A 21944-nucleotide genomic window follows, 5' to 3' on the forward strand; every position below is an offset into this window, starting at 1 on the left:
GAGCTGAGCCCGTCCCGGGGAGGGTGTGCGGGGGAGCCCCCATATGCAGGTGTCCCAGCCTGGGCCCGGGTGCGTGGGGGCGGGAGGCGGAGAGAGACGTTATTGTTGCACTGTAACGAGTCTGATTAACATGCTCCTGACACTTTCGCTTAGTTTCTCGAGCTCCTAGCAACAGCGCACAAAGGCGTGGGATTGTCCGGGGCTCTGCGGGGACACGGGGCAGCCTTTGATCTGCCACCATTACAGCCCGGCTGCGCGACGGGCTCGGGACTGCGGGCGTGCGAGCAGAGCTGCAGCCGCCGGTCTCCCCTCCCCCGGATCCTCCTGCATGCTTGTCCCTGGTGCAGTGGCCAAAAGGAGACGTGGCTCCTTTGCTTCACGGCCCCCGGGCAGTCGCAGAGATACGCACAGTGTGTGTGTGGCAGGGTGAATCCCGCATGTCCCCGCTGCCACTCTCCTTTTCCGTGGTTAGAAGCAGAAGTAAAACCCAGCCATTCACTTCCAGTGAAGAACATAACTTTATTTTTCCTCCTAAAATAAAAACTTGGGCGCAAAACAGATACACCATACATATACATATCCTGCAGTGTCGAGCTAGCTGCCCAGGACTGTTGGGCGGCTCACCCATTGCACAAACCATAATGCCCTGGTGCCCTGCGTTTTGTCTACTCTGCATGGATGCGGGGGCCACTGCTTGCAGGTACCCACTTAGGCATCTGAAAGTCATCTAATTCCCAACGTGTTGGCCTTCTGAGCTGTCCCCCGCCATCTCTGTCCCAGTCCCAGTTCGTCTTACAGCTTGGCAAGAAAGGTTGGGCAGCATGCTTTATGGCTTTTGGGTGTTGGGGTCTGCAAATTACGCTTTTTCCTATGGGGAAGTGGAAAGCGGGAGAGCCTCGAGGGAGGCCTGTCTGCCTCTGTCTGACCCCAGGCCTGGTCCTAACCGGGTGCGAGGTCTGTCCTTGTGGACTCCGTGGGGTGCCTGTTGCTGGCTGCGTTACAGCCCCTCTCATGCCACCCATTGCCTTCCTCCAAGAGGAAAAAATAAAAACAGGCAATTCAGTGTTGCCCTTGCACACCAAAACCCAGACAGCAGCAAGCCCTTCAGATGGGGAAGAAGAAGAAAAAAAACCTAAAACCACTAGGATTCTTGATGCTTCGCTGTCGCAGTCTTAGAAAACTCCGATCTAGGTAGGCAGTTTCCTGAGCTGTTCGCAGGAGCAGGGGCTGCTGAATGCAAAGTTGTTAAAGAGCATGTTTCAGAGAGGGGGTGGCTGCTTGTTCCCCTTTCCCTGGCCAAACAAGCCCGGTTGAGGGAGGTTCTCTCCCAAGTCCTGCAGGACATGGGGAGGGCAGTTTCCTGGAGGAGAGCTGGTGATTTCTCCCTGGCAGAGAATTCGAGCTGGGACCTGCCAGTGATGACTCTTGGATGTCGGTGAACTGATGCAGGCGCAGGCCCCCTCCCCATTTCAATAAAACCTGACTGTCTTGATATACTCCTCTATACATTAAAATGAGGTTGTCACAGATTGTCATTAAGATCTCAGTAAAACAATGAAGACATTACTGGGTACTACCTCCCCCCCACACCCCCTAGGCAAGGTATTAGGGGAATAAAGCAATCTACTCCACACGGGTCCTATTGAGATTAATGAAAAAATTATGCAAAAAAATTTCTCAATTTCATTTTCCCGTGACGGGGTTTTGCATGCACATGGGCCGCCTTCCCTCGCACCTGATGATTTATTAAACTAATCTACACTGATGTTCACAACTCAATCTTGTCCCGGCTCATTTTCTAAGTAATTGTTTCTCATTAGTTCCGATAATGTTTTAATAGTGTAGCCCATAATTTAGCCCCCAAGAATTAATAATAAGGAGGGGTGGGCGTGGGATGATGGAGCGGCTGATGACCAGCTATAGAAAATATAAACAGGTATGGTTTTTAATTAATCTGATTAACTGCCAGGGCCTCTTTCTACAGTCTGTTTTGGGGCTTGAAGTTGGGCCTTCCCAGCATACTGTGTGGCTCAGTCAGTTCTGGGCCGCCCCACTGCCTCCCCTATGGCTATCTTTGGTCTCCCAGAGTCTCCTCATGCTGGAGTCTTGTTCTTTGCAGCACCAGGCACTACAGGGGCTTTGACCGTGACCGTGACCGTGACCGTGAACCGTGACTGAAGGGTACTTGTGTGGGTTTCGGTTCACAGAGTGGTCTCTTGGTCCACAGTTCTGGCTCTGATGGGTCCCGGGCTCCTGGAGCTGCCCTAGAGGGGACCACCCATTTATGAGAGAAATCTGGTGTTTGGGGACAAATTTAGATGACCAAAAAGTTTTGCTTGAAGTAAGTGGCCCCTGATGGAGAAGTGGATGTGGATGGGGTAGGAAGAGCCAGCAGGGTGCGCCTTGTGGAGTAGGCTTCCGTCGCTTGCACACTGGTGTGGGGAATTCCTCACAGCAGGGTATGGTTCCAAGGGGCCCACCTGTCTGGTTCTGGGGACAGCTTGGAGACCAAAACGTGTGCCCTCTATCTTCTCGAAGCCAGAGGCTACGTGGACTGACTGACCAAGATGGGTGGAAAGGGTAGTTGGGCTGCAGGACCTGTGGGCCCTGGATGTAAGCTGCTAACATCCTGTTACAGTTTGGGGTAGGCCCTGCCTGTACTGTCCCTGACCCCATGTCTGTGGGGAGATGTAACAGAAAGCAGCTCCCCCCTCTCCTGCACCCTGTGTGGGCTGAGTCACACAGTGCCTCCTCCTCCATGCCAAGGCACCTGGCTGGGGCCAGGTCTGCCTGCCACCCCTTTTGCCCTGTCCGAGGTGCTGAAGCCCGGCTTGGCAGAGAAGCCAGTCACTCCGTGGAGGGTGGGATGTTGGCTGCCTCTCTGCTGACTTCCTGCCCTTAGGGTGACACACTATAATGACAGGTGGGGCTGCCCTGAGGAGGAGAGATCCTGACCTGTCTGGGGGCGATGTGGGGGCCTTTCCTCATCCTTAGCCTTCTAGTCATCTCTTGGAGCTCCCTGCTGGCATGGCAAAAGCGGACGGGCCCTGCTTGGAGTGAAGGCTTAGGGGCCTTGCAGGCAATAAACCCCAATGGTGTAGGAGGAGGTAAAAAAAAAAAACCTAAAAAACAACTGTTTTCTATTTACACATTTAAATAAACAGAACAGCCTTCCCCATGGTGTTGGTCTAAGAGTAGGCGCGTTGCTTGCTGTGTAGGTCATGAAAAGGTTGGTGTAGAATTTAAAACTTCCCATTCTGTTAATTTCTTAGGGAACAGTCGTCCGGAGTCCCGACACAAAAGCTCATGATTTAATGAGGAACAGAAACAAAATCTCTGATTGTTGGCGTTTCAGACTTCATGGGCGTCCGCTGGCAAGCACAAGTTGATCCCTCCGAAGCTTCAATACCCTTTAGCCTTCCATATAAGAGTACATGCTGAATAGGGAACAATGGCTGGTTGTTATGTTTATTTACCCTTACTGCAAGCTGGGTTAACCTCTTCTAAACAGCTTTACTAAGCCCGTTAACCACACCACCCATATGACCTGTGGCACCGTCGCTAATGTGATGCAAATCTCCTGGGGGGGGGGCAGATGTGCCCTCTCTGTCACACTCTGCACTTTGTGGTCATTGTGTCTCCCTAGACACTACAAGTTTATGGCCTGAGGATTCTGTCCCACCCAGCCACACACTTATGAGGGGCAGTGGCCCCAGGTGGCAAGTAGTCAAACAGGGGAAGATAAAGAGGGAGAACCCAGCCAGGGTCTTGGGTGTCTGTGTGTTTATTTTTTAATTGCTGGTAATTGCTGACCCCTAAGCATTCACCTCCCTCCGGTGGTCCAAGGACACAGGACCATGCATCTGTGGGGTGGGGGTTAACAGTCACCACTGTAACACGTGGCCACATTTCCTACGCTACCTCTGAGCAGATGGCCAGCGAGAAGCACATACGCAGCTCCTTCGTTCTGTACTGATTCTCCACCAGCCCGGTCTGGAAAGGAACTGTGTGTCGGCCACCCAGGGGAGCAATGCGGGAATTGCAAACCAGTGGTCGAAGGGGTTGGAAGGGTGTACCTTTGTTTATTTTCGGGCAGAATCTATTTCCTTAAAGACGTAACTTGTCGCTCATGGCCCACCCCTCTGTACCCCCATGGCCTTCGTCCCTCCTGTGAAATCATCAGTCCAGTTCTGCAATACATCTCTAACAAGAAAATCACAAACTCAGGCTTTCCGAAGGAAGAAAGTTCGTGTTACTGGGCAGAGACTGGCAGGGACAGCGATCGGCCAGGCAGCGGTGATGAGCGGAAGCCGGGAAGTGGAGGGAAGGTTCAAGCTGGCACACAAACAAGTTGCCTTGAGTATTACGGTTTGTCTTTAGGAAGCTCACTGTACGGCTGCGCCCACCCGGGGTGGCCTTCATTTACCAGATCATTTTTCCTTGACAGCTGTGGCAAGCGTGACAATGTTCTGGGCCTGCTTCAGCAGCGGCATGTCGATCATACTGCCCTGGAAAGTGAAGGCTCCCTGCAAAATGGAGAAGGCAGACTTACTGAGGGAGGGCTTGGAAACGACAGGCTTCCTCTCCGGGCGCGCACGTACACACTAGCGTGACAATAATGTGTCCGCTGAAGGCCACAGACGATCACACCTAATGTCTGAGAAAGACAAGTCAGTGGCAAGGGAAAGGCGGGGGGCCGAGGGGGATCCTTGAGCGTTGTTAATGAAGAGGAAAAACATAGCTGGTGTAAGATGTGGGAACCTGCTCATTGAACTCTTTGAGATCAAGCAGAAAGCGACTGTGAAGGGAAGCCCTGACTCTTTTCTTAGATGGCTTTAGAAATATGGCACGAGTTGTTCAAAGTGGCATGGAACAGGCTCTAGCACCCGTTTGCTGTTTTAAAGAATAACTGTGTGTTCAGGATACAATGCATCCTCTCCTTGGGGACCCTGTGGGGTAACCTGGAAGGTGATGAGAAAATGCACACATCGAAGCCATGATTGTGTCAGTGTACCCACTACAGAAAGGCCTAGAATGACAGAGAACATGACTGTGTTAGCTGCAGAGGCTTCAGGACATGGCTGTCTTCCGGCATAGTTCTGTTGCATAAATGTACCACTTGTTGAATATGTCACATGAATGAGACAGTGTTCTAGACCAGAAAACAGAAGCTGAGTAGTTAGGGCTAGGAGGTGTTTGTTGAGGGTCTCAGAGCTTTGTAGCCTTCACTAAAGATCTCCAAATGACAAAAAAACCAGGGCATTTCTTGGGTGCACCAGAAAAACCAAGATCAACCAGCCAGAAGGCAGCAAGCTCCAGCTGCCAGAGCCAGAAGTTAAGGTCTAGTTACTCGTGTGATCTTGCTGTTACCCTGCCTGTCACTTGCCACCAGCACCCTTCACTCGAGCCCTCCTCACCCCTGCAGGCAGAGGCCTAGAGGCTAGTTGGAGCAATCCAGATCCTTGAAGGCAATGGCCAGTTCACACACAGGGCAGCCCACGCCAGCAGGTCCCAATAGCCACAACTGTCTGTCCTCACTGTATGTATGGTGGGGTTGGAAAACCCTGGCAGGAAGCCCTTAGTAATAACTTTGAAATTTACCTTTGGGCTGAGGGAAATTCAAGAATGGACGAGGCCTAGAATTTTCACCTGTGATGCCCGACTCTGCCAGGCTTAGAATGACCAACGTGACTCATCGTAAACACCCATGTGGCTTAAGATCCTAATGCCACATTCCAGCCTGTAATTGCCATTTTAAGTTCGGGTCACCTGAGAGCGTGGAATCTGATGAGGGTTAGCATTCCACAGAGACGAGGGTATGGGTCATATGCCATTCTAACAAGGCAATGGTTGAGCTTTTGCCTTGGGGTAAATGAACGCACCAAAGGCCCTTTAGTTCTGTGCCTGCTGGGGCAGAGGATGGGCCTGCTAACGGCACATCTGGCCCATGAAAACCTTAACAGGCATAAGAGGCAGAGCAGCGGAGAGGCACACGCAATCAAAATGCCATGCGAGAACCAAGATGGTGGCTTCAGGTCTCAACTATACTTCCCAAGTCTGGCTTGGGCTCCCCATGTACGTCCAAGATGCAAAATTCCTTGTGTAGTTTCACAGGGCTAAGAGGGATCCTTGCTTCTTGTGTAATGGCAACTGTTTCCGGCTTGATTTGCTTAATTAGGGTGTAAAGCAAAACTTGGCATTTTTGTTCTGTTGCCTTCTCTGCAAATGGAAGATGTTCATGTTGAACAGAGACTGCGTGGTCCAGAGTCCCTCTTCCTTCCCCATGCTGACCTGTAACATTGGCCTGACCAAGACCCAGCAGCGCTTCGCTGGTCAGAATTTGGAAAAACATACTTTGTCTAAAACACCACTGGGACTGGTGGGGTGGGTTTGAAATAATCCTGAACGAACGGCTAGCGACAAATTTCGGCGTCACAGCTCAATGCTTTGCTGAGAAACTGGCATCCATGCCAAAAAGTACCGGCAACTTGCATCAGCTGGAAGACTAGACTATAATTTTGTTGAGAATGCCTTTAAACGGTAACTTACTCACAGCTGAATACCTTAACAACCATGACTACAATAAAAATGACTATAATTTTTTAAGCAGTTAACAGGGGCCTGTATTTGAGAACTTACATGCTTTAGTTCATGTAATAAAATAAATACAAATAGCCACACTTGGAAGGAGATACAAAATGCATTGCCCCAACCTTTTTTTTTCTTTTTAATTGTGGTAAAAACATGCAAAAGTGTTCCATCTTGGCCATATCTAAGTTTGTACTTAGCAATGCATGCCACAGATCTCCAGAACTTTCCTTTTTTTTTTTAAAACAAATTATGCATTTGAAAGACAGAGGCAGAATGACAGAGAGAGAGACATCTTCCATCTGCTGGATCGCTCCCCAAATGGCCACAATGGTTGGAACTGTGCCAGGCTGAAGCCTCTTCTGAGTGTCCCACATGACTGGCAGGGACTCAAGGACATGGGGCATCCTCCACTGCCTTTCTAGAACTTTCTCATCTTGCAAGACAGAAACTCCAAGTCCATCAGGCACCCCCCTCTACCCGATTCTGCCTCCACCAGCCCTTGGCCACAACCCATCTATTTTTTGCTCCCATGACTTTGTATCTGGCCCCATTTTGTGCCTGAGAAAACTGAGGCACAGAGAGCCTAAGACACTTGCATGAGTTGGCTTTGTGGCTAGTAAGGATGGAAATCCACTCTGACCTCCCAGCCTGTGCTTTCCAAGGACTATCATCTAGGAAGAGTTTCCTGGGTTTGCTCTGTGACTGCATTAGAATCATCAGGGTTCTGGTGAATTTAAGCCTTCACCAACTGACATCCCATATAGGTGCCGGTTTGAGTCCCGCTGATCTACATTTGATTCAGCTCCCTGTTCATGTGCCTAGAAAAGCAGCAGAAGATGGCCTAAGTGCTTGGGTCCCCGCACCCACATGGCAGATCTGGAAGAAGTTTCTGGAAGAAGTTTCTCTCTGCAAATATGCCTTTCAAATAAAGAAAAAAGATTTTTGTAACATGTACATTTCTGGGCCCAGAAAGGCTGGAGGTTGCTGGGGAATGCTCTGATGGTTCAATAGAGATTCAAGTTAAGGACCTCTGGTGGCAGTGAGTAGGCTGGCCTTGATAGATGCACAATCAAACTTTTAGTTTTTCTGCAAATGATGCCTACCTTCTTTCCTCTTTTCATTTCCTTTTCCTTCCTTCCTTTCCTTTCTTTGTCTTGCTCTTTTTCTTGATTTACTCATTTATTTGAAAGGCAGAGTTGGAGAGACAGTGAGAGAGAAAGTTCTTCCATCCACTGGTTCCCTCCCCAAATGGTCACAATGGCTAGAGCTGAGCTGGTCTCAAGCCAGGAGCAAGGAGCCTTTTCCAGGTCTCCCACAGGTAGAACTTGGGCCATCCTGCACTGCTTTCCCAGGCCATAAGCAGGGAACTGGGCAGAAGTGGAGTAGCCAGAACTCCCACTAGCCCCTGTGGGACACCAGCACCTCAGCAGACATGACAACCGACCCTCCCTTCCTCTTTTCTTGTTTATTCTTGTTTTAAGTTCAACATTTTGATTGATTTGAAAGGCAGAGTTCCATGAAGACTAAGGTGCACAGCAGCAGGACAGGTGGGCATTATCCCAGGCACCTGACAGGGGCTTCGCTCTCTGTGCCACGGTGTCTATCCCATGCCTTTTATAAGATACTCCCAAAGGCACCTCATAACCAAGTTTTCCAAGATCAGCCATGCTTTGTCCACCAAGGGTAGGGGGCTGCACAGGCTCTTTGTGGGAGTCCCTAGGCAAGGTGAGAACAGATATGGCGGCTGGGCTGGTGCCCCTTCTTCCTGGGTGGCCTCCTCTTAGCCAGATGTGGGGTGGCATGTGCCTGCCTGCCGCAGCACCCTGAACACAGTGGCCTGACTCCATGGTGCCTGGTGTGTTGTGTGTTGTCCTAGGCCACTGGCTCTGGCTGGTCATCATCCGAGCATGCCCCCACCTTGGTTATGCCCTTCATATACCAAAGCCTCTTCGTGCCCATGGTGGCCTTCGTGACACAGCTCCCCTCACTACCCCCAGCCAGCTGCTTTTGGCATGCCTGAGAACCAGAGGCCATGATGTCCAATCTCCCCCTCTTTCTCTACCCTGTCTCACATGAAGTCCTTGTTGGTAGAGAGCTGGGATGTTTCCTGGGGGAGGCACTGGCTGACCTGGGCTGTGAAGCAGGTTTGACAGGGTCAGCTTAAGGCTCACCTGGCTCTCTTTGGGCTGACAGAGTCACATGTAGTCTCTATAGTAGGAACCCCAAGGTTCCTGAGAGCGGGCTGTGCCCTCTCACCACCTCTCACCCTACCAGTCCACAGAGACCCCACACCCCCCAGCACACACACCCCTTTGCCCTTCCGCTGCAGGCTTTGTTCCTGCTATTGAGGTCCCTCTTCCATTGTCAAACTCCTTCCAGACGCTTCTAGAAGCTTACAAGTTCCCAGGAACTTGAGGCTCTGCCTCTTGCTTGATCAAGCTGTGACAGAGGCTGGCTGCATCATGATCTTCAGCTCCTGTGCCACCCAGCATGTCTTCAGAGCTTACTGTGTACCAGACGGGAATCAGGCACAGAGGCCTAGGGCTGACATGTGATGTCTGACCTCATGCAGATTCGAGTCTCTGGGCGCAGACAGGAAACAAGTCACTGTGGAGGTGGGTCTATTCCGACAAGTGACATGCACACCCAGTGCATCTCAGCAAGGGGCATGTCCTGGCCAAGTGCATGTCCTTGGGAAGTGGTACCTCCAGTGAAGTACAGGTGCAGGGCAGGAGCTTGGCTTCTGTGTCCAGGCCTGAGCTGGTATTCCAGGGCAGCGCAATCTGAGCAGGCAGACCCACTTCTGGTCCCCATGGGCCTCCCAGTCCCTACCTGATTCTTCTCGCCCCTAGTGCCAGGTGTCCTGTTGTGTTCTTGGATCCCTCCCTAGCCACATCCACTGCCAGCTGGACCACCTGTGACCCAAGGTAGGGTCAAGTCGCTGCCCACCCTCAACTTGAAGTGTAAGCAAATGGGGCCCTTGGCACCTGAGGACTGGGGAGCCAAAGGAAGGAGCAATGGGAAGGGGGCACGTGGCAGGTGCTGCCTCCACTTCTCACCAGCTCCTTGACTTTCCTTAGGATGAGGCACCTGGAGATGCTAGACTTCATGGCAGTCTTCTATTCTTGCTGAAAAGTGCTGGGGACTTGCCTCCTTCCTGGACCCTGGAGGGAAGAAGGTGAACCACCTGGGGGCAGAGGGACACGTTCCTTCTGTCTAAGATGTGGGCTGGCCCCCTAGCTTCTGAACAAGGGTTGCCCCAAATTATCACCATAATGTGGCATACTAGAGGGATGAACTGACCTGACCTTTGTAAGAACTCCCCAGCCCTGCTTCTACACTGGTGTGTGTGGTGTGGGCCAGGGCGGGGCTGGATGGATCAGGCAGGCAGAAAAAGGGTGGCATCTTCCCATCACGGAGGATTTCCTGGATAGCAGTAGCCCATGCTTTGGTCAACGATGGTCTCAGTAAGCACTAGAATGCTCTAGAAGGGACATGGAGAGGGGTCTGGATTACTAGGCAGATCTGTTACCCCAGAGGAGGGTCCCTTGATGAATTTCTGCTTTCCTAGCACATCTCATATTTGCCATGTGCCACAGGAAGGCACGACTATTTCAGCTTGATGGTTGCAGGGTTGGGACCAGTAGAGTTCTTTTAAGGAAGGACCGTACTGGGAGGATAGGCTTTTCACCCAAATCTCAAATCCTTGCTACCAACCAGTGCACCCCAAAGTATACCTGACTACACTGATGACTGAGATAACTGTAGGGAACAAGATTATTTCGATTTTTTTTTTTAAAGTCAGTGCTTGCTTCAGTAACACACATGCTGAAACTGGAGTAATATGGGTAAGAGTTAACATGGTCCCCGGAAGGTTCCAGAAGTATTCTGAACTTTTATGAGAGAATGAGGTTTGTAAATTAACAGACATCTGTGTGAACAATTATTGGATGGAATCAGATAAGTAATTTGTCATGTGAAAAAACATACATTCATTCTGAATATATGAAGATTGTTTACAAAGTCTGTGGAAAACGCACACTTGGAAAAACTACATGGATTACACTTTTTTTTTCATCCAAGTAAGCTTGTTCCTTTCCTGTCATTTTCCATGCGCCTTTGAAGTGCCCTTGTACTGTGTATTCTTAAATCTTATTGTGGCATAATTTGCAAAAAGCTGCATGTCTAAACTGTTCCTTCAGAGGTACTGGACTTGGGGTGGGTTCATGGGTAGTATGCAGACACACAGTCACAATCATTGCTTGTTGGGGGAACAGCATCCAAGCCTACTTCAAAAAGTTTACAGAATTATCAAATATGTTCATCTTAGTCAAAAACTCAAAATTCCTGCCATTGTTTCATAACATACATTTCCATTAATATCTGAAGATCTCCATATTACAACTGAGTTTCCACTGAACTCTTAACTATTCATTTTCATGATGGCAGAATACAGTTCAATAACACAATTTTAAGTCTTAAAGAATTTTCTAGAAGGCTACAAAGGAAGTGGCATTAAATCTTTTTGGATGTGAATCGAGTAACCTCTATTTCCTGGACAGTTACCCTGTCAGAAACACTGTCACAATGACAGGGAAAGAATATTACTGAAGACCTTGGAGATGTAGAAAATATTTTCCCTTTAATAAGCCACATTATGGTGATAATTTGATGGATATTTTTTATAATGTTTTTGAATTACAAGTCAGCAGCCACTGACTCCTATCACCAAGTAATTTACAGCTGCAAATGTGTCTCTACGTGAAGTTTCTAGAAGTTCGATTGAAGTCAGACAGGGACAGGGGTTCGTGTTGTTACCTTCCTTGCTGGGATGCAGGGCTGGCTCACCCTGACTTTTGCAGGGAGGTCTCTCTCATGATCTCCTAATAATGTAGCAGCTGCAGGGGCTGGAGTTTCTGCCTGACCCAATGGGGCAGTGAAAATTGGGAGTGGAGAGCTGCACTGAGCAGCTTGGAAAGGACCCCAGGGCCCCTGGCTGGCAGTGGGTGTGGGAGGTCCTGTGCCATGGGACACGGTGGACTTACCAAGTTCTGTAAGATGAGAAGCTTGGAGAAAGTATCTTATCATACCTTGCCCTGACTGTGCCCTGTAGAGGTCGGCTACTTAAAAACATAAGAATTTAGCACAATGGATGGGCAATGGAATAGAGGCCGTCACGTGGGCCATGGTACAGGCCTGCTGCCAGCTTAGGGCTGGCCTCGGATGGTTCTGCAGACCACTGTTCCACACAGCCCCTCCACAACCTTCCAGGAAACCCTGCTATCCAGGAGCCATTTACAGGGATGCCTAGAGAGAGATGGTTGCTTCTCTGTTCCCCTGGGGCAGCTTGATACAGAGGTCAGGAAGATGGGCGTGGGGCTCAGTCACATCTGAATTTGAGCGCCCTGATCTAGCTGTGAAGGTTCCCATTTTGAGCCTTAGTTCCTTCATCGGTGAGACGGAGAGAATCCCTCCCCTGTAGGCTTGTGGCAAGGATGGGTACAAGGGCCCCATCAGGTCACCGGCTGCACCTGCTGCCCTCTGACTGGCAGATATTATTGCTACCACTGCTACCATTGTTGTGATCACTGCCGTGACATGCTGTGCCACCCATGCCCATGCTGTGACCTCTGAGCTGCCACCAGCACCATGGCCAACCGCATGGCTGCCGGAGCTTGTTGACTCTCATTTACCACAGTAACATCAGGTAGAGGCAGAGTGTCTGGATCGTGAGCAGGTTTTTGTGATGTCGGAGTTTGAGAAACGTTGGTGTCTCTGAAAAGTACAATGAGTGGAAACAAACTTGCCCCTGTGGCTCCCAGGGTCCGACCAAGTCTCAGCCATCAGAGAGCCAGCATCTCTTTGCGAAGCTGGACTAGAGGTGCGCTGTTTTGGCAGGGCATCAGTAGGGAAACAAAGGTGGAAAGAGTGCTGCAGGAGACTGGAGGAGGGAGCAGGTGTAGGGCTGGGAAGGGGCGTGGGAGAAGCAGGAGGGCAAGGCCGGGAGCCCTGGGGAGGGACAGGGGCTCCGTGGATGTGGACATGGAGAGGATGTGAGATGAACAGATGGCAGGAACACTTAGCCCATTGGAATCGTTTCACTTGAGCCCTCATAGAAACAAACAGAAAAATATCTGTGTTTGTGCTTGGTAAGCTAATGTGGACTTCATGATGGGTTTGGGGGAGGCAGGGGGGAATGGGCAGCACAATGGATGACGGATAGGCAGCAGCAAAGCAGCACAGGCTGAGGTGGCGAAGCAGCGGGGAGGAGAGTGGAGGGGAACGTGGGCTCTGATTGACGTGGGGTTTGACCGTAAGCCTGCCAAGCCACCAATGTGCTCAGACTCACATGTGGGAGACACAAAGTGCCTTCTGCTTTAAAAATCCCTCTTGGAGTCTATCACATGTAAGCAGCTGGTGTTCTCTTTTGAAAGAATTTATATGAAAGTCAGGTTTACAGAGACAGAGGGGAGCAGAGCGAGGGAGGGAGGGGGGAGGGAGAGAGAAAGGGAGAGAGAGAGAGAAGAGAGAGAGAGAGAGAGAGAGAGAGAGAGAGAGAGAGAGAGAGAGAATCTCCCATCCCTTGATTCATTCTTCTTAGACGACCACAGGGGCCAAGCTAAAGCCAGGAGCCAGTTTCATCTGGGTCTCCTCTGTGGGTGGCAAGGGCCCAGGTACTTAGGCTATCTTCTGCTGCCTTTCCCAGGCCATTAACAGGAAGCTGGATAGGAAGTGGAGCAGCTAGGACATGTAACGGGCTCCCTTCTGGGATGCTGGCATCCCAGGCAGTGGCTTGATCCATTGTGCTATGGTACTGCCACCAGATTTATCAAGCTACTCATGAGACCAGCATCCTGGTGTAGTATGCTAAGCCTCTGCTTACAGTCAGTATGCCATATGGCCACCAGTTCAGTTCTCAGCTGCTCCACTGCTGGTCTTGCTCTCTGTTAATATGCCTGGGAAAGCAGAAGATGGCCCAGAAGCTTGGGTCCCTGCCCCCACTGGGATAACTGGGTAAAGCTCCTGGCTTCTGAGCAGCCCAGCTTTGGCTGTTGCAGCCATTTGGGGACTGAACCAGGTAGAGGTATAGAAGCTCTCGCTTGCTCTCTGATTCGGTCTTTCAAAACAAGTTTTTTTTTTTTTTTTTTTTTTAATATATTCAGGCAGAATGGTCAGCCTGGAGCAACAAGTCTTTAAATATTTTTGATAAGGATACTGAAATCTAAGAATTTCCACCTTTGCCAGCAAATGAGAGCTTGTGCTTAGTTTTCTGGTTTTTTTAAATGACTTGTTGAGATGTGATTAGCATTTCCTAAGATACGCCTGCTGCTCATGCTCAGGATTTACTGGTTTTTAGCACTGATGGATAATCCTGCGTCTACCACCTCCACCTCAGATTTCTTTTGGAACGTAGAAATTTAATTTTTTTTTTAGAGATTTTGTTTTTGAAAGGCAGATTTACAGAGAGAAGGATAGAGAGAGATTTTCCACATGCTGGTTCACTCCCCAAATGGCCATATGGGAGCTTCCTCTGGGACTCCCACATGGGTTCAGGGGACCAAACACCTGGACCATCCTCTGCTGCCTTCCCAGGTGCGTTAGCAGGGAGCTGGATCAGAAGTGGAGCACCCAGGACTAGAACTGGTGCCCATATGGGATGATGCTGCTGCAGGCAGTGGATTAACCTGTTGAGCCACTGTGCCTGCCCTGAAATTTTATGAAAAAAAAATTTAAGGTAAAGATAAATGTGTAGGAATTCACATGCTTAATAACCCATTGAGTTGAAACTGGGTCAAGATCGGGCTACTGCTTATGGCAGAAGCAGATGAGGCACACCTTCCACAGCAGTTTGCACTTAAGACCATAATGTTAAGTGTCCTCTATTTCACACATTGTAGGCTTATTCTTTTTTTTTTTTTAAAAAAGATTTATTTATTTTATTACAAAGGCAGATATACAGAGAGGAGGAGAGACAGAGAGGAAGATCCTCCATCCGATGTTTCACTCCCCAAGTGAGCCGCAACAGGCCGATGCGCGCCAATCCGAAGCTGGGAACCTGGAACCTCTTCCAGGTCTCCCACATGGGTGCAGGGTCCCAAGGCTTTGGGCCGTCCTCGACTGCTTTCCCAGGCCACAAGCAGGGAGCTGGATGGGAAGTGGAGCTGCCGGGATTAGAACCGGCGCCCATATGGGATCCCGGGGCTTTCAAGGTGAGGACTTTAGCCGCTAGGCCACGCAGTCGCCGGGCCCGATTTATTCTTTCTTTGGAAAGCAGATCTAAATGAGCTAACAGGGACCAGAGGGTACAGTAAAACATGTTTCAAAGCACTGCTGGTGAAAAATAGCTGATAAACAATTGATCAAAAACATTTCAATTGTTCTAGAAGGCAGCAACAGACCAATATCATATACACATATGAGAGTGCTTCAAAGAGATCATTGGAGGGCTCAGTGGTTAAATCCTTGCCTTGCAACCACCAGGATCCCATATGAGCACCAGTTCATGTTGCAGCTGCCGCTCCACTTCCCATCCAGCTTCCTGCTTATGACCTGGGAAAGCAGTGGAGATGGCCCAAAGCCTTGGGACTCTGCATTCACATGGGAGACCCTGAAGAAGCTTCTGGCTTCAGATCGGCTCAGCTCTGGAGGAGTGAACCAGCAAATGGAAGATCTTTCTCCTTCTCTCTGTAAATTTGCCTTTCTAATAAAAATAAATAAATCTTGTTTTAAAGAGATCATGGGAAATGTAATTAAAAGACAAGTCGAGTTTAGTGTAACACAACACTGAAATACATTTCAAATGTTTGCATGGTACTCATCCTGCATGAAGTGCCCTATGTGGTTAAAAGCACAGCTGCTAGGTAATTCCTCTTGGCGCTGTCAGATGTGGGAAAGTGGTTAGCTACACCATAGCTGCTAGGGCATTCTGTGTCCCATTTTTGGAGTTTGCAGGGAGGAATATAGAGAAGATAGAATCTCTCTCTCTCTTTGAGGATAAAGGAGAGGGAGGGAGGGAGGGGGAGGGGGAGAGAGAGAGAGAGAGAGAGAGAGAGAGAGAGAGAGAGAGAGAGAGAGAAATGCTTGGTTTATATCTGCAAGGAAAATCCTACCTACTTGCTTTTAAGATGACAAACCTCATGAAGAAATGCCGTTACAGAATGTTCTGAATTTCTTCACCCCAAATAGGTGAAGGAGAGCAGGCAAGAGATGGTGGTGGGGTGTGAGGGTGCTGGGGTAAGACAGGGAAAGATGTCAAGAAAGGACCACGCAGGGAATTCTGGGACAGGAAAGCAAGGGGGGAGTAGGGCAGTCACCCTTAGGACAGATGGCTCTGTGTTTACTTCTAAGACAGGAACAGGACAGGAAAGTGGCACTAGCAGGGAGTTCAACGGGTGGGCCAGCCCCTCCGTGGCCCCTCCCGGAGTCCTCTGCGTAGACACCCAGGTGAGGTGCGTGAGAGGGCACACAGGGACTCAGGCAGCTCTTTGAGTAGGGTCCTGCTCCTGCTGTAGTCGTTTTCCAGGCCCTCGTGCGTATCGGGGGTCTCTGTGACCCCAGTAACTATAGTGATGCTGACTCTGTTCATATATTTTTCTGTTTTTGAGATGGTCTTATTTGTAAAGGCGGAGTTAACAGAGAGACAAGGAGAGAATCAATCCTCTATCCATTGATTCCCTCTCCAAATGGCTGTAATGGCCAAACCTAGGCTGGTCTGAACCTGAGATACAGGAACTTCCTACAGGTCTTCCACATAGGTCCAAGGGCCCAAGCACTTGGGCCATTCTCTGCTGATTTCCCAGGCCCTAAGCAGGGATCTGGAAGTAGAACAGCCAGGATTTGAACTGGTGCTCAGACGGGCTGGCCTGCTGTAGGCAGAGGCTTAGCCTACTATGCCACGAGCCAGCCCCTTTGTTCATGTCTTTGCTGACCAGCTAGGATCCATCACCATGGTGGCCGCCAGGGTCACCAGCCACCTTGACTGGGTCTCAGTGCACTCCATCACACACACTGCAGGGACTGGCACAGGATGTCTGAACCTCCACCCAGCTAAGCCTGTGATTTGCTTGAAAAAATTAAACCTTAGCATTTAAACATTCCTGAAAACTAAAAACTATTTCACTTAAATTTTGTTGAGGGGGGCAGGCATCGTGGTGTGGTGGGTTAGGCTGCTGCTCCAGATGTCTGCATCCCACACGGAAAGGCTGCATGCAGGCCTGGCTGCTCTGCATCTGAACCAGCTTCATGCTAAAGGGGCCTAGAGGGTGGCAGGGGATGGCCAAAGTCCGTAAGATTCATCACCCTAGTGGGAGCCGGATGGACTTCCGGTTTCTGCCCTTGGCCCGGCCTAGCCCCAGCTGCTGGAGGCTTTTGGAGAGCGAACCAGCAGATGGTAGAACTCTCCTTGGGTGGCCATGCCTTTCAAGTAGATGAAACTAAACATGAAACCTTTAAAAGATGAGACCTGGAAGAAGTTCCTGGCTCCAGATTGGCTCCGTTTCAGCCACTGCAGCCAGTTGGGGAATGAACCAGTGCACAGAAGATCTTTCTCTCTGTTTCTCCTTCTCATTATAAATCTGACTTAGCAATAAAAATAAATCTAAAAAATATATATAGAAAAGCATGGTGTCCCTGCTCGTGGCTTGGGAAAGCAGTTGAGAATGGCCCAACGCCTTGGGACCCTGTACCCACATGGGAGACCTGGAGGAAGTTCCTAGCTCCTGGCTTCAGATCGGCACAGCACCGGTCATTGCGGTCACTTGGGGCGTGAATCATCGGACGGAAGATCTTCTTCCTCTCTGTCTCTCCTCCTCACTGCGTATCTGACTTTGCAATTGAAAAATAAAAATAAATCTCTAAAGCAAAACAAAGAGCATGTGAAGAATGTGTTATAAGGAGGAAGCAGTTTAAAATGATACTGGATTTAACTTTCATTAAGAAAATACTCTTCCTCTTATAGTAAACCATTTGCCACTGAAAAATATAAGATCAGATACTGGCAGCACTAATGTTTAAACATTTAAAATTTGGTGTTAATCCCCATCATAGTCATCCCACAGCTTTTCTTAGAACTGGACTTTTTAAAGTCAAAATGATGGCATACGGAAATAAAGGGCCAGATGCGATGACCGGGTCGCTCAGGGTTTGTCTCCTGATCTTTCATTTTACTGGCTACGACAGGCTCTGACTTGAGTGTTCTGCTCACGAATAAAGGGGGGTGGGCACCAAGCATCATGGGAGGACAAGCTGCTGGGCACAGGAGGGGCCCAGCCCTGCACTAGATAGAGCTACCCCCCCCACCTCCTGAGATGGGGCTTTTAGCTTGCGGGAAAGAGTGGCCGTGGGGTTTCTGGCTCGGGAATAAGCGGAAACAGTATTTTTGGCTGGAGGGATGTCTGAGTGCTTCCAGGCAGCCTTTGAGAAGGCCATCTGGCCCCAACAGTATCTCTTTTGTAAAGCCTGACCCTGGAGACACAAATGAGAGGTGTGTGTGCTGCTGCGATACCTGTGACAGCTCTACCAATGACAGGTGTGGCAGCCACAGTCAAACACCTGCGACAATCACTTCTCCATGTTTGGGAGTGGCTGGCTGCTATCTGCAGTCTTTGAGATGGACAGAATTGCAGGAGGGAAAACTCTTTCTGTTGATCTTATTAAAGAGATAGGCTCCTAATTTGTATCCAGTGTGTGATGTGCTTCTTAGTGTGGATAATAATTTACACTAGTGTTCTCTCATGAGTCAGATTGGAGTGTTTTGGTTACGTGCAATGGTCATAGTGATTCTGTCTGGTAGTGACCATCAGGAATTGTGAACTGAATGTAGAGTTTACACTTGATCTTAGCCAAGAGGTTGAGAAAGGATGAACCTATGTTATAAAGATGAACCTCCCTGCCTTCCCTGGAGGGTTTTTGTCTTCTTTTTTTGACTAGCTTGCGAACCTGTAATGAATGAAAAAATACTGAAAAAGGTGAAAGGCACGTCTTCCCAAAGTGAACACAGCACGTAGAATGCCGCTATGAATGAGACAGGGTGCTTGGAGAAGTGCGGAGGCGGCCGTGGGGCTGCAGGTGTCCCAGCTCGGAGCCCGTACACACCTGCCACACTGACCACACTGGCTACTGCTTCTCACTCTGCCGGGAGGGTCTCCTTTCACATGGAGAAGGGGACTCCTACATGTACGGATCATTTTTAAAACACCACTGATGGCTTCCTTTAGGTGACATTTTGGTCTGACACGGAATATACAAAGAGAAAGAATGTGGCACTAACCACACAGACACAAAACATACACAATGTCATTCACCCTTGGATGCATTTAGAGAGCATGCATGTTCGTGTATTTATAAATCACTTCTGTTGGTATCAGTAAACCTTCGCTTTCTGCTTGATGTCATTTTCGTGATCCGATTTTCAAACATTCTTGGTTGATTTCATTTGTAAGCACTACTACATTTAGCTCTGAATGGAGAATTTCCAAATATTGTAGTTGCCATTGGTATGAAAAAATATATTAAAAAAAGAAATAGGTTTCTAAGAGTATCGTTTGTGAATCTAAAACAAATTACATGGAAATGGTTTATCCTAGAAAATGTATCTGACCAAATTATCTGAGGTTCAAATACGGAATGACAGGCAGGCTGTAGCGTCAAACACATTTTTCTGGAAGAAGGGATGATGGATGTGTTAGATTAACGCTGTGGGCCGAGGCCTCACAACTGCTGACCACTACAGAGCGGTGCTTTAGCGTGCGGGAGTTAACGTGGGGACGCAGGGCCACACGCTGCAGTTACTTGCTCCAGCAGATCCGAGGGAGGGCAGCGAGCCTTGTGCCCTCGATGCCATTCTGTGGCCCTAATTCCCCCTGGTGGGAACTGTCCCGTCAGGCAGCAAGCTCGACCCTTCAGATTTCCTTCTGTTTCTTGAAACAACACAGACACTTGCATCACCGCTGGCAGTTAGCAGACTGTATGTGCTGACAATTGTTTTTCCTAAATATTTTGTAACTGCTATAAATAAGGGCATCAAACTTAATTTTCTTTGGGTTTCTAATGAATACAAAACAAAAAATCCTGTAATAACAGACTGAACCTCAAATTTTTATCCATGTATGATCTAAGCGCATCTGTGAAATTTTATTTGGAGAGAAAGAGAAAGTTGAACTTCATTATTATCACCACTACTACTGCTACAGAAAACACAAATGACTTGCTGCGAACTGTGAACTTCAGCTAAATCTGGTCTTTGGGCAGAATATTAATTTAAGATGAGAACAGGAAGCAGTGATGCAAAGCAAAGATACACACTTTTGCCTTCTTGATTCATTTCTACTGAAAAGTAGTCCTTGAATGACATTTTCATCAAAAGAGAGAAAACATCTTTGAGAAATCTGTGTTCCTCTGGGCATGTGCTGTCAGCCTCCCATCCCTGTCACCTGAGCCAGGGTCCCAGCGCTCATGTTCTCATCAGGACACAGAATAGGAATAAAGCCAACGCCTGCTGGAAGCGGCACTTTCTGCACCAGAGCAGCCCATTTCCACAAAATCTTTCCAAACACAATCCACTCTGCATCCACTACGAGAAGGTCCACCAGACCTGGGGTCACCTACCTGCAGACTCCATTTTCGTGGCCAGCCAGTTTACAGGTAGAGAAAGAAACTTGCTAACTGGGTGAAATAACCACATCTCTACTGGAAGCCCCATTACTTGAATTGCTTAGAGTTTGCTGGACAAAGCACCAGAAGAATTTTCTGTGAGCAACACAACCCAGCCAATGGGGCAGGGAAGAAATGACCTGATGATACTCATCTCCCTTGTGCTCCAGTTTCTTTGGTTCTGTGGCCAGAAAAAGCCGGCCATGAGGCAGTAAAAACCTGGACCCCAGAAAGAGGGCACTCTATTTTACAGCAGCAGCAGCAGCAGTTCAGAAGTGAATATGGGTTGCTATCTTCAAAAAGGCCTGGGCGAGCCTGCTGCTGTCTTCCCTGGGAAGCCTAGGTTAGAGTAGATAAGACAAGAGTTGTTATCACTCATTCAGAAACCTGAAACACTGAGGGGTGTGGGAGGAGGAGGAAGGGTGCATACTCAAAGGGAAGGTAACCACCTCCTTGCCCCTGTTTCCAATGCCACATGGTCACCTGGCACGTGCAATGCTGCTCGCAGTGCAAGCAAGCCACTTGGGACGGTTCATGTGGGCAGTGTCCATGCTGGACTCTGCTTCCTGGGTCCTTCCAATGCACATAGGCTGCCGTGGTGCTCGGTTCACGGGATGTGCTTCTCCCGTGCCTGTCCTCAGCGGGCACTGAGGCGCCCAGCCAAGGGACAGGGGAGTGTGCGTGAGGTGGAGGATGGCGTCATCTGCACGTCTAAATGATGCCAGCCTGGAGACGGACATCTCTGTTTAGTCACTGGGGACCTTGACATAAAACAACGCCATCCGAAAATGTGCTGTAGGAAATGTGTTTTTGTTTTTGTTTTTGTTTTTTCCAATGGCTACTGTGGTGTGAAACCAAAGGACCCTAGTGATTGTGACACAGGTATAAGTCCCCAAACCGGGCTTTTCCATCATGAAGTAATCAGCCTTTGGGGATCAAGTGTGAGTCTGTGCAAAGATGAGCATGTATGCACTACTGGGTGACAGGCCTGGCTAGGGTGTGCCCCGTGTTCATGAGGTCCCCACTTCACCTTCTGAGATTTCTCAGGTATTCTTGCTGCCAATGGAAAGTGCAGGAGACATCAGTTTTTCTTTTTAACTAACTAGGAGTGCCTCTCCCTACCTGGAACTTTAATAATTTTTCAGTATTCTTTGTCTCCTAAGTAATCTTGCACCACAGGCGTCAAAACTTCACTGCTTTAGGCCCTCACGAGGTTGAATTTGGAGATTACCTCTAGGACACATTTATAAATGCAACATTCCCTGCCAGCCGCTTAAAAAGAGGCAAACGGTATTATTGCAAATAACCTTTAAGATAATTAACTGACAATGCTGCAACTAGCATAAAATCTTCCTTCAGGCGACACCTAATTTAAGTGTTACTGGCACAAAGTGGAGACAGATTGTACATCACCACTGCAATATTTACATAGCAGAAACCCACGGAGCAGGAAAGGCGAGGCTCAATGATGCACTAAATTAGGAACAACCGTATTCCAGTGTTAATTTGCTTTCCATTCTATCCAAATCTCAGGTCCAGAAATTGGTGCAAACACATCTCCCACCTCCCACTCTTAAATGATTCAACCGGAGGAGACTTTTGTGCTTTTCCCTACCCCACCCCCTGAAATTAATACAACTCGAGATTGATTTCTTTTCTCCACAAGAACCATTTGGTCAAACTGGCTTTATTTCACTACCACT

The 21944-nt window shown here is 48.9% G+C and overlaps 1 protein-coding gene across 1 annotated transcript in view; it reads right to left on the reverse strand.

Moving 5' to 3' along the window:
• Positions 1-3282: 3282 nt before the first annotated feature.
• Positions 3283-21944, reverse strand: part of CLYBL (citramalyl-CoA lyase) — a 94994-nt gene continuing 76332 nt past the window's right edge. The window contains exons 8-9 of the mRNA XM_012926372.2: positions 4427-4526; positions 3283-3437 (exon numbers count right to left, since the gene is read on the reverse strand). Coding sequence (XP_012781826.2) covers positions 4431-4526 — 96 coding nt within the window. The 3' untranslated portion in view covers positions 3283-3437; positions 4427-4430. The remainder of the gene's footprint in view (positions 3438-4426; positions 4527-21944) is intronic.

This window comes from Ochotona princeps, chromosome 12 (genome assembly GCF_030435755.1).
Source record: "Ochotona princeps isolate mOchPri1 chromosome 12, mOchPri1.hap1, whole genome shotgun sequence".
In the NCBI taxonomy this organism is placed as follows: Eukaryota; Metazoa; Chordata; class Mammalia; order Lagomorpha; family Ochotonidae; genus Ochotona; species Ochotona princeps.